The sequence below is a fragment of the Mytilus galloprovincialis genome, chromosome 12, assembly GCF_965363235.1.
Source record: "Mytilus galloprovincialis chromosome 12, xbMytGall1.hap1.1, whole genome shotgun sequence".
Classification (NCBI taxonomy): domain Eukaryota; kingdom Metazoa; phylum Mollusca; class Bivalvia; order Mytilida; family Mytilidae; genus Mytilus; species Mytilus galloprovincialis.
In genome coordinates this window covers 44,598,187-44,614,544 of record NC_134849.1, presented here as the reverse complement: position 1 = coordinate 44,614,544, position 16,358 = coordinate 44,598,187, and the positions used below count along the sequence as shown (strand labels likewise).

General features: G+C 32.1%; 2 protein-coding genes across 6 annotated transcripts in view; one reads left to right on the top strand and one right to left on the bottom strand.

Moving 5' to 3' along the window:
* LOC143053676 (uncharacterized) lies at positions 1–1,698 on the top strand. The gene has a single exon (XM_076226465.1). The coding sequence runs from the start codon at positions 1–3 to the stop codon at positions 1,696–1,698; it is 1,698 nt and encodes a 565-aa protein (XP_076082580.1).
* Positions 1,699–7,864: 6,166 nt separating this feature from the next.
* The window catches only part of LOC143053882 (oxidation resistance protein 1-like), a 59,695-nt gene continuing 51,201 nt past the window's right edge, over positions 7,865–16,358 (bottom strand). For 4 of the 5 annotated variants that reach the window (XM_076226671.1, XM_076226672.1, XM_076226673.1 and 1 more), the window contains 4 exons: positions 16,159–16,311; positions 15,522–15,617; positions 14,191–14,264; positions 7,865–12,301 (listed from right to left, as the gene is read on the bottom strand). In XM_076226671.1, coding sequence (XP_076082786.1) covers positions 12,163–12,301; positions 14,191–14,264; positions 15,522–15,617; positions 16,159–16,311 — 462 coding nt within the window. In that variant the 3' untranslated portion in view covers positions 7,865–12,162. The remainder of the gene's footprint in view (positions 12,302–14,190; positions 14,265–15,521; positions 15,618–16,158; positions 16,312–16,358) is intronic. The other variant, XR_012971496.1, reaches the window with a different exon arrangement.

The following is a 16,358-nucleotide window of genomic DNA, read 5'->3' as shown; positions in this document are numbered from 1 at the left end:
ATGGCATTTGGAAGTTCAATACAGAAAGGACAAATTCCGGTTGGATGTGAGTTGTGTGACGGTGAGCATACGATTCAGTGGAAATGCTTTGACTGTAAACTGTTGATATGTGAAAGATGTAAAGATGGGGTCCATTTGAAGATAGCGAAGGACCACCGGATAAGAAATATTAAAGATATAAATGAACACCAAACACATTCAGAACTGATTACCTTTAGTGACAACAAGTGCGAAGAACATAAAGGAAATGCGTGCTGTTTGTTTTGTAAAACCTGTAAAAAGCTTATTTGTCCGATATGCATAGCCAAAGTTCACAACGGACATCAGCTAATAGAAGAAGGAGAACTTTATGATAAAAGAGAAACCCTTAAGGCTAGGCACATATATGCTGAGGATATTCAAAGAGATTTGGTAAAAGCAGAAGAACGATTACGACAAATTAAGACAGATGAAAATGCTAAATATACGAAAACTAGAAAAGAAATCATCGACCATAGAATTGAGGTACAGTGCGCTTTTGACAAACTTGTCGAAGAAATTGACCAAAACTGGAAAGAATTCAATAGAAATATCGAGCAAGAACAGTGCAGAGTTGAGAAAATGCATAAAAAGGTAGAAGTTCAAAAGAATGCGTTTGAAGTATTGATGGCTTCAAGGGATTTTGCAAAATTCTTTGACGAAATCGATCAATTAAAGGTTGTTGTGGAACCAATCGCATTATCAGTTCATTATAAATTCGGCAGTGTTCCAAAGTATATCCATTTGAAAGCCGAGGTATCTTTGATTGGCACTTTAGAGAATAGACAAATAAAAGCACCGCAGAATAAGATTGAGTTCAGAATATTGAAATGCTTTACAACAGATCTTAACTGTACTCACAATATGTTTGCCTTTTCCGATGGCTCCTTGTGGCTTAGTGACAATTCTCAACAAATTTTGCAGAATGTCAAGCTTGAGAAGGATAGCTGTAACGTCATATCAAGCATACCGCGTGTTAGAATAAATGGGATGGCTTTCACTACGTCAAACAACCTTCTGGTATCAACTCGAGGGACACAACTGAAGTTAATTAACATTAGAACAGGACAAATAACAAATTCTATATATGATTTTAAATCGCTGGCTCCAAGTAGCATTAAAGTAACCGTGGACCAGAAAATCATACTAGGGGCTGTTACTGTTGGTAAACTGTTCCCTGTTGCGGGTAGACGAGTCGTGATAGTAATCGACAAAGAAGGAAATCGTTTAAAAGAATATGAATATGACAATAAAAACAAACGTCTTTTTACGTACCCGAAACAAGTAACCATCACCAATGACGGTAATATCTTTGTGATAGACAAGTTAGATGACACAAGCAGAGGTAGAGTGGTGGTTTTAGAACCAGATGGCAATGTTATACAAACATATGCCGGGCATGGTAACACCAACAATGAGAACACTTTTATTCCTGCATACATTCTAGCCACACCAAATGACAACATAATTATTTCTGAGGATACTACATGTACCCTTCATATACTTGACAATAAGGGCCAAATAATTTTACTTTACAACCTCTTAGATATTGGAATCAAACTGCCATATTCCATTGCTATGTCTACAAGAGGAACTATATATGTAGGATGTTCAACTGCATTAGAATGGCCAGTAACCGAAAAGGCAAAACTTTATGAGTTGGAGTATATCGGAATCTAATAGGTGAAATGCTTTAAAAGTGGTGAACAAGGATGACCAAAATCATCAATATGTATACCACCATATGTGTGTTGCCGCTTTCACACTGTTTGTGTATCTTATTTAAAAAAAAAATGTTGTTAGATTTAGTAAATGGTCCCTGTAGGACCTTAACAGGAATAATAGGTATTTGATTTGATTCGATTTATAGTTGGTTCATGATGACCAGCTAGCATAAAGCATTTGGTATCAACATTCTGAATTAAGAAATGTTTTGATCAAGAATTTGGACTTTTAATCGCATACAAATCAATAATAGATCGGTGCATTTTTTAGCTGAATAAAGAAAGAAAAAATCCCGACTCATCATTAATTATTATAAACATTTCATTTATGTGTATGCTGAATGAGCAAATTCCGACACTGTGTCTATATTACCGGTTGTGTCCCATTCGACAATATAGGATACTTTTTTGCCATGGTTTTTGAAAAATCCTTAACTTGCTGATGTCATGCATGTAGGATAGAAACGTATTCTTTCTCAAAAGAATAACAGTTAACTTATGAACTATAATCTTTTTGCAAGAATTAACGGCTAAGACTTTTTTGAATACAGTGATTATGAATAAAAGGCATGTTTAAAGGTCCATTGCTTACATATTACTGTAATTATTTTGCATGACAAAGCTTAAAATTGAGAATGGAAATGGGAAATGTGCCAAAGAGATAACAACCCAATCATAAAGCAGACAACAGCAAAAGGTCACCAACAGGTCTTCAATGCAACGAGAAATTCTCGTACCCGGAGGCGTCATTCAGCAGGCCCCTAAACAAATATATACTAGTTCAGTGATAATGAACGACATACTAAACTCCAAATTGTAAACAAGAAACTTAAAGTTAAAATAATACAAGACTAACTAAATGACGTATATTGTTACTTTACTACCTTGGAACGTGGCCAAGGTATACTAAGATTACAAACATTTCCACTACGTTAGGAAAAGTAAAATTACATAAAACACTGAACTCCGAGGATAAATCAAAACGAAAAATCCCGAATCAAATGGTATATAACCAAAAACGGAAACACACCAAACGAAATGACATCAACTGTCATATTCCTGACTTGGTACAGACATTTTCTTAAGTAGAAAATGGTGTATTAAACCTGGTTTTATAGCCAGATAAACCTCTCACTTGTATGACAGTGGCATTCAATTATATTGACAACGATATGTGAACAAAACAAAACAGAAACAACAGGAAAAAAAGTTAAAATAGGTCTTCAGCAGTCAACACTTGAAAAAAAACAACATGTAGACATGTAGACAAACACAACAACACATCATATACAAATGTATCAAAGAAACACATATAGGCATATAGACAAAGCATATTATCAAACATGAAATATAACAATACGGAAATATTCTTTATAAAGCACAAAAATGTCAGTATTCACCTCAGAAACTAACAAAACCTTTAAAAAGACTTATCAAGAAGGGATAAAGTTACGATACTGTTGTCAGGTCATTAAAGATTGCATATTTTGGCGTTAATATTGATTCACTTATAGGGTCTTTGTATCGGAACTAAACACATTTATTCAAATACCAGTTGTTGGCATGACACGGGTAATGTTCTTCTCATATTATATCAGGTTATGATGGTATGATACTAAACCCCTAACGGGAAAGATTGTGCCTGATATTCATATGTTGAAATCATAATCTTCCAATCAGTTTAATTGAAGCCTGGAGCTGGCATGTCAGTTAACTTCTAGTAGTCTGTTGTTATTTATGTATCATTGTCATTTTGTTTATTTTCTTTGGTTACATCTTCTGACATCAGACTCGGACTTCTCTTGAATTGTATTTTAAATGTGCGTATTGTTATATGCATTTACTTTTCTACATTGGCTAGAGGTATAGGGGGAGGGTTGAGATGTTTAACCCCGCCGCATTTTTGCGCCTGTCCCAAGTCAGGAGCCTCTGGCCTTTGTTAGTCTTGTATTATTTTAATTTTAGTTTCTTGTGTACAATTTGGAAATCAGTATGGCGTTCATTATCACTGAACTAGTATATATTTGTTTAGGGGCCTGCTGAATGACGCCTCCGGGTGCGGTAATTTCTCGCTACATTGAAGACCTGTTGGTGACCTTCTGCTGTTGTTCTTTCTATGGTCGGGTTGTTGTCTCTTTGAGACATTCCCCATTCCCATTCTCAATTTTATCATCAAGTAATACACAAAGATGAGATGTACCTATTGTCTTAATAAGTTCTAGATAACTTCTAAAGAGGATGACGGAATCCTACACAGGGTCATCTTGTGAATCTTTATAATGAGGTATATCGAAGGTCAATATTTTGTCTTGATAACTTTAAAAGAATGGACAGAAGCCTTGCTGAAAAATTGTCTGAAGAAGATACTAAACACCAAAAAAAAGAATATAAAAATTTCACCAAGGGCAGCCTGATACCACCGCAGAGGTCAAAATCTGAACAGTTGGTGCACATTTGGACACAATATTCAAGCTTGATACTGTCTGAATTTGGATTGGAATAAAATCTTTGACATAATATAGGTTTCTGACATCATTGATATAGCCAACTACTGTGCAATTGATGATATTTGGCTATTGCGCAATACTGTGCAATTGGATATTTCTTGCTATGATATTTTGCTAATGCGCAATACTGTGCAATTGGATATTTCTTGCTATTTTGCATTACTGTGCAATTGAAGATTTTTTGCTATTGCGCAATACTGTGCAATTGATGATTTCTTGCTTTTGCACAATACTGTGCAGTTGAAGATTTCTTGCTATTGTGCAATACTCAGCTATTGAAGATTTCTAGCTATTGGGCAATACTTTGCAATTGAAGATTTCCTGCTATCGCACACTACTTCATATAATAATTTATACATCATGTTTGGTGTCTGTCTTTTGCCATATCAGTATTTTTTGCTTCAATATATATAAATCTGAAATAATCAATGCAAAAATTGAAATTTTTTAGAACCCCCAAATTTAACCCCAGCTTTCCCCTTTGAAGTATGGTATTTTGCAGTACAATTTCAGAAAGATCCATACACATACTCACAAATTATTAACCAGCAACAACAAAAATGCTTGTTTTTCACCAATTTTTGGCCCCTTATTCCTGAACCATGGGGCAATTACCACAAACACAATCCCAGCCTTCCATTTAAGGTATGGTACTTTGCATTACAGTTGAAGAGAAATCTATATACATAATCACAAGTTATTGTCCAGCAACAACAAAAATGCTTGTTTTTTGCACTTTTTTACCCTTAATTTCTAATCTATTGGTACCATAACCACCAAAATCAATCCCAACCTTTCTTTTGTGGTAGTGAACCTAACGGTAAAATTTCATAGTGATCCATTCACTTAAACTAATCAAATGTTTTTTCAGACGCAGATGACGAGGACATCATACCAATATATAACACAATTGTTTTTTGGTGGTTGTATAAAACATTAGAAAAACAATAATGTCTTTTTTCAAGTAGGGTAGTGGAAAACCCTTAATAAGAACTCAAAGATAGTATGTAACTCCTATAATGAACCACATAATGACAAATATAAACTAGAGGCTCTCAAGAGCCTGTGTCGCTCACCTTGGTCTATGTGCATATTATCAATGGACACAGATAAATTCATGACAAAATGGTGTTTTTGTGATGGTGATGTGTTTGTAGATCTTTCTTTACTGAACATTCTTGTTGCTACAAATATTTCTCTCTATAATGAACTTGGCCCAGTAATTACAGTGGAAAATATTTCCTAAAAACATGACGAAAAAGTTGTTAACAATTGACTATAAAGGGCATTAACTCCTTAAGGGGTCAATTGAAAATTTTGGTCATGTTGACTTATTTGTAGATCTTATTTTGCTGAACATTATTGCTGTTTACAGTTTATCTCTATCTATAATAATATTCAAGATAATAACCAAAATCTGCAAAATTTCCTTAAAATTACTAATTCGGGGGCAGCAACCCAACAACAGGTTGTCTGATTTGTCTGAAAATTTCAGGGCAGATAGATCTTGACCTGATAAACAATTTTACCCAGTCAGATTTGCTCTAAATGCTTTGGTGTCAGAGATATAAGCCAAAATCTACATTTCCCCTCTATGTTCTATTTTTAGCCATGGCAGCCATCTTGATTGGTTGGACAGGTCACACCACACAATTTTTAAACTAAATACCCCAATAATGATTGTGGCCAAGTTTGGTTAAATTTGGCCCAGGAGTTTCAGAGGGGAAGATTTTTGTAAAAGATTACAAAAATTTACGAAAAATTGGTCAAAATTGACTATAAAGGGCAATAACTCCTTAAGGGGTCAACTGATAATTTTGGTCATGTTGACTTATTTGTAGATCTTACTTTGCTGAACATTATTGCTGTTTACAGTTTATCTCTTTCTATAATAATATTCAAGATAATAACCAAAATCTGCAAAATTTCCTTCAAATTACTTATTTCGGGGCAGCAACCCAATAACCGGTTGTCCTATTCATTTGAAAGTTTCAGGGCTGATAAATTTTCACTTGATGAACAATTTTACCCCATGTCAGATTTGCTCTAAATGCTTTGGTTTCAGAGTTATAAGCCAAAATCTACATTTCATCCCTATGTTCTATTTTTAGCCATGGCGGCCATCTTGGTTGGTTGGCCAGGTCATGCCACACATTTTTTAAAGTAGATGCCCCAAAGATAATTGTGGCCAAGTTTGGATTAATTTGGCCATGTAGTTTCAGAGGAGAAGATTTTTGTAATAGATTACTAAGATTTACGAAAAATGGTTAAAAATTGACTATAAAGGGCAATAACTCCTAAAGGGGTCAACTGACCATTTTGGTCATGTTGACTTATTTGTAAATCTTACTTTGCTGAACATTATTGCTGTTTACAGTTTATCTTTATCTATAATAATATTCAAGATAATAACCAAAATCTGCAAAATTTCCTTAAAATTACAAATTCAGGGGCAGCAATCCAACAACAGGTTGTCTGATTCATCTGAAAATTTCAGGGCTGATACATTTTCACTTCATGAACAATTTTACCCCCATGTCAGATTTGCTCTAAATGCTTTGGTTTCAGAGTTATAAGCCAAAATCTACATTTCACCTCTATGTTCTATTTTTAGCCATGGCGGCCATCTTGGTTGGTTGGCCGGGTCACGCCACACATTTTTCAAACTAGATACCCCAAAGATGATTGTGGCCAAGTTTGGATTAATTTGGCCATGCAGTTTCAGAAGAGAAGATTTTTGTAATAGATTACTAAGATTTACGAAAAATGGTTAAAAATTGACTATAAAGGGCAATAACTCCAAAAGGGGCCAGGTGAGCTAAAAAGAAGATGTGGTATGATTGCCAATGAGACAACTATCCACAAAAGACCAAAATGACACAAACATTAACAACTATAGGTCACCGTACAGCCTTCAACAATGAGTAAAGCCCATAACGCATAGTCAGCTATAAAAGGCCCTGATAAGACACTGTAAAACAATTCAAACGAGAAAACTAAAGGCCTCATTTATGTAAAATAAAAATGAACAAAAAACAAATATGTAACACATAAAAAATCGACAACCACTGAATTACAGGCTCCTGACTTGGGACAGACACATACATAAATAATGTGGTGGGGTTAAACATGTTAGCGAGATCCCAACCCTCCCCCTAACCTGGGACAGTGGTAACCCCTTATTACGATAATACCTTTTTAGCTCACACTGGCACATTTTGACAAATAATCAACAAACCATAACAACATCAACCATACATGTGAAAAAAATTAACTAACACAATGTGGGGGATATTGTCCTTAAATTGGCAAATGTCCAAAATGATCATTTGGACTAATAATCACTGAACGATAAAATTAATGTCACACACTCCTGGTAACTGCTCTAGATTGTACTTATTGGTTGCAATTACAGGTAAACAAGCATTCTGCCTTGCAATACATAGTCCCTTACTGGTTAATAACATCCTTGTATTGGAAAAATTTCTAACATTTATAAGCATTTAACCCCTGTATTGCTGCAAAACCATTATTTGTTTATGTGGACAAGTTTTGCAAACAAAGCATGGCATCTTCCTGATATTATGGCAATGACAAAATAAATAACAAAGAGTATAAATGTTAACATTTATTGACCTTTCATCACAGAATTATTTATAAGTAGCATTGTCAACTGTGCCTAGAATCATTATATTGTAAGTCAGCTTTTAAAAGAAATGTTTTTTGCCATCTGCTTTTGCAATCTTTTCATTTCCTGCTACCTACATTCAGCATGGAAAATTGACTATTCTGCTTTTGTTTCATGCAGTTTATTTTTTGAACATTAGCAATAAGTGTAAACATATCTTAAATATAAATACATTCATTGAAAAAGAAAGATTGTGTTAAAATCATGTTAATTGTTCAATGGTTTATAAACATTGAATTTGAGACAAAAAATGAAGCAAGGCCTTGCTAATTATAAAGTCTACCGTTACATACAAATAATATGCAATACATTTTTGTTTTCTGAGTCACAGTGACATAATTAACACATATACCCAGAATGTGACCATTACTTTAATATACTTAATTTACCACAACAATCTCTCTAGCCACAACAATGTTTTAAAACTAAGTCGCAATGACCTTATTCATAATTTACCTCTCTCTAGCAACAACAATGTTATAAAACTAGGTCACAATAACCTTATTCATAATTTACCTCTCTAGGAACAACAATGTTTATAAGGACGTGCTTCAACACACATATATATCCCATTTACATGTACATGCATATTAATTGAAGAGTATCCATATGAAATACACTAAAAATACGTTAACTTGATATAACTGTACAAAACATCATCTTCTGTTATTAAATAACAGAAAAGAAACGCAAAAAATTAACAATGAATACATAATAACAATATAATAGCTTACTAGTTTACACTCAAACTCATTCGAGTGTTGCTTATTTACTTCTCAAACTGTCAATTCTGTGAATAAAAATCCATGTGTAAATATATGCCAATGAGTTGTATCAAACAAATTAAAACCTAAAGACATTTGGAGGTCAACATACTGATTTCAATATTTGACAAATATAACAAACATGCTAAGCTGTTTAACAAATTGAGTTTAGAAAATTGGTGAATAAATTGAGATGATTTAAAGTTCTAAAAAATTATAAATTGAGTCTGTGATTTTTATGCTCAAGTCCATTTTGTGAGTTTGGCCCCAAAAAAGCTAACCGATTAGTCCACAGAAAATGCATTTTCAGTATGCCATTTAACATTTATAGTAAGGATCTATATAATGGTGCCTTTCTATGAAAATATTTGAGATCAATTACAAAGGGAGACGAAGTCCATGCAATATTTCAGTATTCAATATTTTCATGGTAAAATGTTCAATGTTTTTACAAAGACTGGCAGTACATGCTTTACTTTAGAATTAATCATAGCATACTTAGCTCACAAATAATGACATTGGTATACTTAATTTAATACTGCAATTATAGAACATTTCACAAAAATATGAAATATAAAATTTCAGTTGTAGCAAAAATAAGCTTTTAAAATACAAATCACAGTATAACTAACTTAAATACCAGGAAGCTTTATATAGGAATGCAGTTTCATTTTTGGAATGTGCAATAGCATGATTGTAGGTATTTTTCAAATAAATGAGTATTGAAATGAATAGAAAAATAAGCCCTGAAATAAAAAGTGAAAATTCAAGAAATCACTTTATGAGTATTTGATAAGGCTAAATAAAAAAATATGTGTGGTTCCAGTTACATCTGAAAAAAAGTTAGGGTAGGTTAAGGTAGGATTTTTTTTTTATTTTATGTTTTTTTTTTACATTGAGTCTATGGGAGCAACATTCTGACTTTAACAGTGCTTAATGAAAAATGACAATAAAATCTTTAGGGTAGGCTATTTTTGAGGCGAAAAAGTAGGGAAGGTAGGGTTACTGGAAACACACATATATTTTTATTTGGCCTAAACAAGATATTCATAACTAGGTCTCAAAATAAAACAAAACTTTAAGCATATCATTAAATATCTGTAGGCTAAACAAATCATTGCAATTGAAGTATTTTTTTTTAAGGGTATATGTTCATTAGGCAACAAACCAGCAACGAGCAAAACTATGAGTCAAAATGGATTATTGCATGTTACTATGACCATGCTTTTAACAGTACTAAAAAAGAACTTGGATTATATCAACTATTATAAAGTGGTTTATTTTGCAGAGATCTTTCATAATTTCAAGTCAAACCCTATTATTTTGCATGATTTATTTGTTTCTGACTCTAATCTTCTTTGAAGCAAAACTTTTAGGATTTAAGGAGTGAATAAGTAAAGTGATTTCTTCATTTCAATTATATTTCAAAATTAACAATAACAAAAAATAAAGCCCTCACAAAAATATCCAACTTTACTAAAATAAAGTTTTACACAAAATAACATTGAAAATGCAAATTTTGTTTCTATCAATAGACACAATTAAGCAACATAAGTAGCACTATTGCGTATCAAACCTATAAATGGTACCCTATAAATTTGCACGAGCCAAAAGACTTTTTCCTATTACAGACTTTTGTTTATATTTTCGACAGGTAACCTATCAAAATTTATAAAATCAAGGGTTAAAAGTTGATAGTATGAAAATGGTCTATTGAGAGATCTTATAAATATTATAAAATTAACACAGTGATGGTAGATACACATGACAGTAGAATATCACATCTAATAAAATAATGACTAGCATCTTCAACTACAATATTGCAAATAAAAATTTAAAGAATAACAAAAGTGTATTTGATACAAATCATAATTTTTTCTCCCTAAAATAATTGATAATAAATTTACATCTTGATTACATATTGTTATAACAATAATTAGACATTAATAAGAAAAAAATTAATACTTTGAACAAAAATGAAACAAATTTTCAACATCATCAGATAAATACACTTTACTTGTGATATTATTGGGTAAACTTGTCAAGAACATATTTTCTAAATAAGAAAGAAATATTTTCAGATTTTTTCATAATGATTATTCGGAACTGCAAAACCAATTTCAAGGGAGGACTAGGACAGGATCCTTTATTGGTTTAAAAGATTTGTATAACTATTTCTGTACCATGTTTATTGCGTAGAAATATTTTATACACAAAATATGACTATCTGTTTAATATTTTTCTATAGAGCACTTTCACTTAAAACAAGGACGGAACATTTAACAAAAAAATTCTGTGAATTTTCATAATGCTGACCTATTTGTGACCAATCAAAAACAAGCCGAACTATAGCAAAACACTCAATAATTAATGTTTGTAAGACATGTATGAAGTCCATACATTATGACAGTAAATTTGGATTAACAGGAAAAGGAAACAGTGAACTTGTATAATTTAACTCTTTTCATTCTTTTCCCCCTTTTTTTCTGAAAATGCAAATTACTGGTAATACATTATTAAGGAAAAGGGGTCACACTATACCAAAATCACAAAATTTGATTGTGAACATAATACATAAATTATGAATTTCTACACTATATCAGATGACAGAAAGTGATGATCTATTGTGTAATGTACATAAATATACATATTTACCCACAATTCTTCTACAATGTACATGTGCACTTTTAAATACAAGTACAAATAATACTCTAATACACTGTTTTACTTGACTACATAAAATTATTTACAAAATCTTTATTTATAGTGCACTATGTATAATACAAGTGAAAGACTGGATTATTTAGCTAACTTACAACAAAAATCATTTGACCGTTAACATGTTATCATCAACTGTTCTATGACAGCAAAAAACTTATGTTGTAGCTTAACTGCAATTCATTTTTTCCAAAGCTGATGCCAAAATCAGGACGGTTGACAATTTTGGGTTAAAATTGAATCTTGTATCTATTTATTTCACAAGCCAGTGGGTGATTAAAGAGCATGATACTAATTTTTTGATAAATACTATGCTGACCGCGAAAGTATTTTACAGTTGGGTTGCTATCTGTTTCCATTGGTACCACAGGGAAAGAGGCCCAGAAGATTGTTTCTATAAACATCAATTTCAGATATATCATGGCAGTTAATTCTTATTGGTTTGAGGAAGCCATGACCTTCACCAGAAAAACTGACAATTCTAGTTCATGTCCATTAAGACTGGAATTGAATGCACCTGCAAGTTGTCGTGTTTCCAACTTACAACCTCAGTGATGACAGGCTAGTGATACATTGTCACCTTGAGCATTTGACATGTTAACAGTTGAATAATTTTTGCTGTAAATATTTACGAAATAAAAAAGATCCTGACATATTGATATAATGCTAAATTTCTTCCTTGCTGTTTTGGCGAAATCTTCTCATGAATATTCATAACAATCAGATGTGTTTTTCTGATTTTTTCAATCTGTAAATCCCCATGCTTCAAAACAACTAACAACAAAGTCTTCTGAGATTGTTAAAATGTCATTATCATAGGTCTCACAACGATTGGTCCTACCATGGTAAATATCTCCATCAAACCAAAGTCCAAACTGACCTCTGAAAAAGAACAAATACAGTACAGATAAGTATATATTGAAGGGTTGAGAATGGGTGTGTAATATACATAAATGCTTACTATACACAGCTAAATACGGTAAATAAATCTTAATAAGACAAATTATTCGATTTTGTAAACAGAATGTGTACAGATATTTGAGTTATTTTACCATGTGGTCTAGCTTTAAGAAGATATATCAAAGAAATGAATACATAAAAAGGATAAAGGCAATCCTCAAATTATTGTATTTGAATGAATAACCAAATTTTATTTTCAGTGATTTTATTGATGATAGATTATTGGTATTAAACACATCTTTCAGCACTCTTGATTATATCAGAGTGGCCATTTTTTATTGGTGAGAGTCCTCTGGGACTACTACTGACTTTTTATTATGAGAAAAAAAAACAGATATTTAATTTATAGTTATTTATTAACTGTGGATACATTTATTTTTGTGCGTACCAATTTCTGCGAATTGAATAAATTGATTTTTAGGGATATTTGATTTCCTGGTTTAAGGAAGCTGGCTCGTCATGTTTTGTATTTTTTTACAGATTTTCGGAATCCTCTGGTTTTATCCATTTGAATGCCTGGAAAATAATGCCGGTGACCCCCATTTTTCTTTTTATAAATCTTGTACATGTATAATGATAAGCAATCTGTAAAAGTCTTATAAAATTTTAATTGCTTTTTAACAGCTTTTGAGAACTTCAACTTGTCAATAATAAAGCTATGAAAAGTCAAGAGAGAATATTTTCCCGCCAAAATTTCAATGGCTAATATCTCGAAAACAAGCACGGCGACCTATATATTTTTTTTGCTCTTTGGATTGCTTTATTAACCCCCTATCTATATAAACTCTGGTTTTGAAAAGTTAATTACTTTGAAACTAAGAAGTGAACTCCCTTATATCAAAGTCTACATATAAGCCATTTGCATAATTTTTATGTGTTGAAAATTCAAATTCACTGTTTGAACATAACAACGAAAATATTAATGAATCCACAATATTTAATCAAAGTACTTGTAAGCACTGAATGGTAAAAATTGCTTCAATTTATCAATGGGAACTAAAATTAAATATTGCATTGTTTGTATTTGATTTAAGGTGGTACCTAACACTACAGGGAGATAACTCTGTAAAGTTGTTTAACGTTTTTTTTTTTTAATTATTATTATTTATAACTTCCAATTTACAACATAATATGCACAAATGTAATAGCAATATATATAATATATAAATCTATAGATATTATCTAATCAATACATCTTTCTATTAGGAAGCATTTTTTTTTTAAATATACAAATATAACGTTAGCTTAACGTTTGAATTATTAAGCTTCTTAATGATCAAAATTGGTGTTTGTCAAACTGCTATATAACCAGTGTATTTTTTTTCTGACAAAACGGTTGGTTCAAAATTTATGAAATTTTTATATTTTGTTAAAGGGTCAAAGTAAATACTTTGTCAAAATTTAATTAAAATTAAACGAGCTAAATTAATTTTAGTGAAAGTGTTAAGTACCACCTTGACAGCAATTTTAGCACAGGAAGAAAACACCATTTTTTTTTTAAAGATGACTTTAACAATGACATCATTTATATTTTTAGCACAGATATTAGATTCCTACACCTTGCAAAAGTTATATAATTTTCATAACAAGTGTAACATTATTTTGTGCCTTGAATATCTGAGCATATATTACACTGTTAAAATTCTGGAAATGTTCATGGATAGGATGAATAGAATGTTATATGATCAAGGCACTATCTTTTGTGTATCTCAAAGGTGATTAACCTTGGAAGATTTAGATATCAATCAGTACCATATGGTTTTGATTGCATTTTATGCCATCTTTACCCAAAAACTAATTTACAAACTTACTGTCCAGCACCAATAGATAAACTCTCCTGGTTTCCCTTCATGAAAAAGTTATTTTCTCCTGTCCATCTGAACACCTACAGAAAAACAAAGGAAAGATGGAAATTTGGAGTTATTGTTGTGATCTGACAGCTTTATACTTTAATCTGGAAGAACAATTTCTAAGTTCACCTATATATAGCTAGTACTTATTACAAACAAGAATGTGTCCAAAGTACACGGATGCCACATTCGCACTATCATTTTCAATGTTCAATGGACCGTGAAAATTGGTAAAAAATATAATTAGGCATTAAAATTAGAAAGATCATATCATAGGGAACATGTGTACTAAGTTTCAAGTTGATTGGACTTCAGCTTCATCAAAAACTACCTTGACCAAAAACTTTAACCTGAAGCGGGACAGACGGACGAACGAAAGGAGGGACGAACGGACGGACGCACAGACCAGAAAACATAATGCCCCTCTACTATCGTAGGTGGGGCATAAAAAAAACCCTTGTACTGTTAAAGTGGGAAACTTAGCAAGGGGAATTATTTCTGAAAATTTCTAGAATAATATAAAATCAAGAAAATTTTCACATGTTTAAATTTTATCTTTAAGAGTAAGGAATAAGACAAACGTGAATTTTAAGCCTTACAAACATGTTTGGACCTTGAAATTGTGAAATTGTGAAAATAAACCAATTTTTCTGTAGTATTCTAAAATCTACTTTATTTTTTCTCATCAACTTCTGTTAACGTAAAAATATATCCTGCTTATGTGACCTTATCATTTTTGACACTGCCAATATAAGAAAGGGCATGCCTTAGTCTTATTCTTGTGATCTCCACACAGGCAAAAGAAAAACAAGAACATGTCCTAAGTACACGGATGCCCCACTCGCACTATCCTTTTCCATGTTCCATGGACCGTGAAATTGGGTAATAATCTAATTTGGCATTGAAATTAGAAAGATTATACTATAGGGAACAGATGTACTAAGTTTCAAGTTGATTGGACTTCAATTTCATCAAAAACTTCCTTGACCAAAAACTTTAACCTGAAACTCCCACTTTCATTTTCTATGTTCAGTGGACCGTGAAATTGGGGTCAAAAGTCTAATTTGGCTTTAAAATTAGAAAGATCATATCATAAGCAACAAGTGTAATAAGTTTCAAGTTGATTGGACTTCAGCTTCATCAAAAACTACCTTGACCAAAAACTTTAACCTGAACGGACGCACAGACGGACGAACGGAAGCACAGACCAGAAAACATAATGCCCCTCTACTATCATAGGTGGGGCATAAAAACCTAATCAATTATAATAAAAAGCAAAGTTTCTTTCTCACCTTGAATTCAGGATAAAATGAATAAAGGAAAGATTCTCCTGTTCCATAGAAATGATCACTGACTTTCATCTCACATGATGTCATGGCACCAAACACCTAAAATATAACACAGAAATATTGTGGAATTTTAACTGAAAAGATTTTTTTTTAACACCTAACAACTTTGGTTATAACAAATAAACATACCCATTGTTGCTAATGGTAATGGACAAATTGATGGTTCTTATGTAGACGAAACGTGCGTCTGGCATACTAAATTATAATCCTGGTACCTTTGATAACTATTGGTTACAAATTGCATTTAGTGACAGAGGATTAACATCTAAAATTTTCCTTAAAGTTCTTGACAACCAATAATGAAGGACTTAATCTATATTGTTCATGTATTTTCATAGCCATGTTTTGCCAGTACCAAGTCAGGAATATAACAGTTGTTATACTTTTTTTATGTGTTTGAGCTTTTGATTTTGCCATTTGATTAGGGTCCTCCCATTTGGAATTTTCCTCAAGAGTTCAGTATTTTTGTGATTCTACTTTTTTCATGTTTTCAATTATTCTTGACAACCAGTAATATAGGACCAAATCCTATATGTCCATGTTTTTTAAAATGGTCATGAATCTATAAACAAGTACTTACATTTTCTGCAGTATCCTTGACGACCAGTAATATAGGAGTATCTATATCATGCATATGTCTGTACATGGTCTTCAGACTGAATCCATGTTTCTCTGTGCTGTATATTAGGGACCAAGGATATCCAACAGTTCGGGGAGGCATCACAGAGTTCAACTGTACAGATGTAGAAAATAATTACTTTTTTAACTCAGGGAATCCAA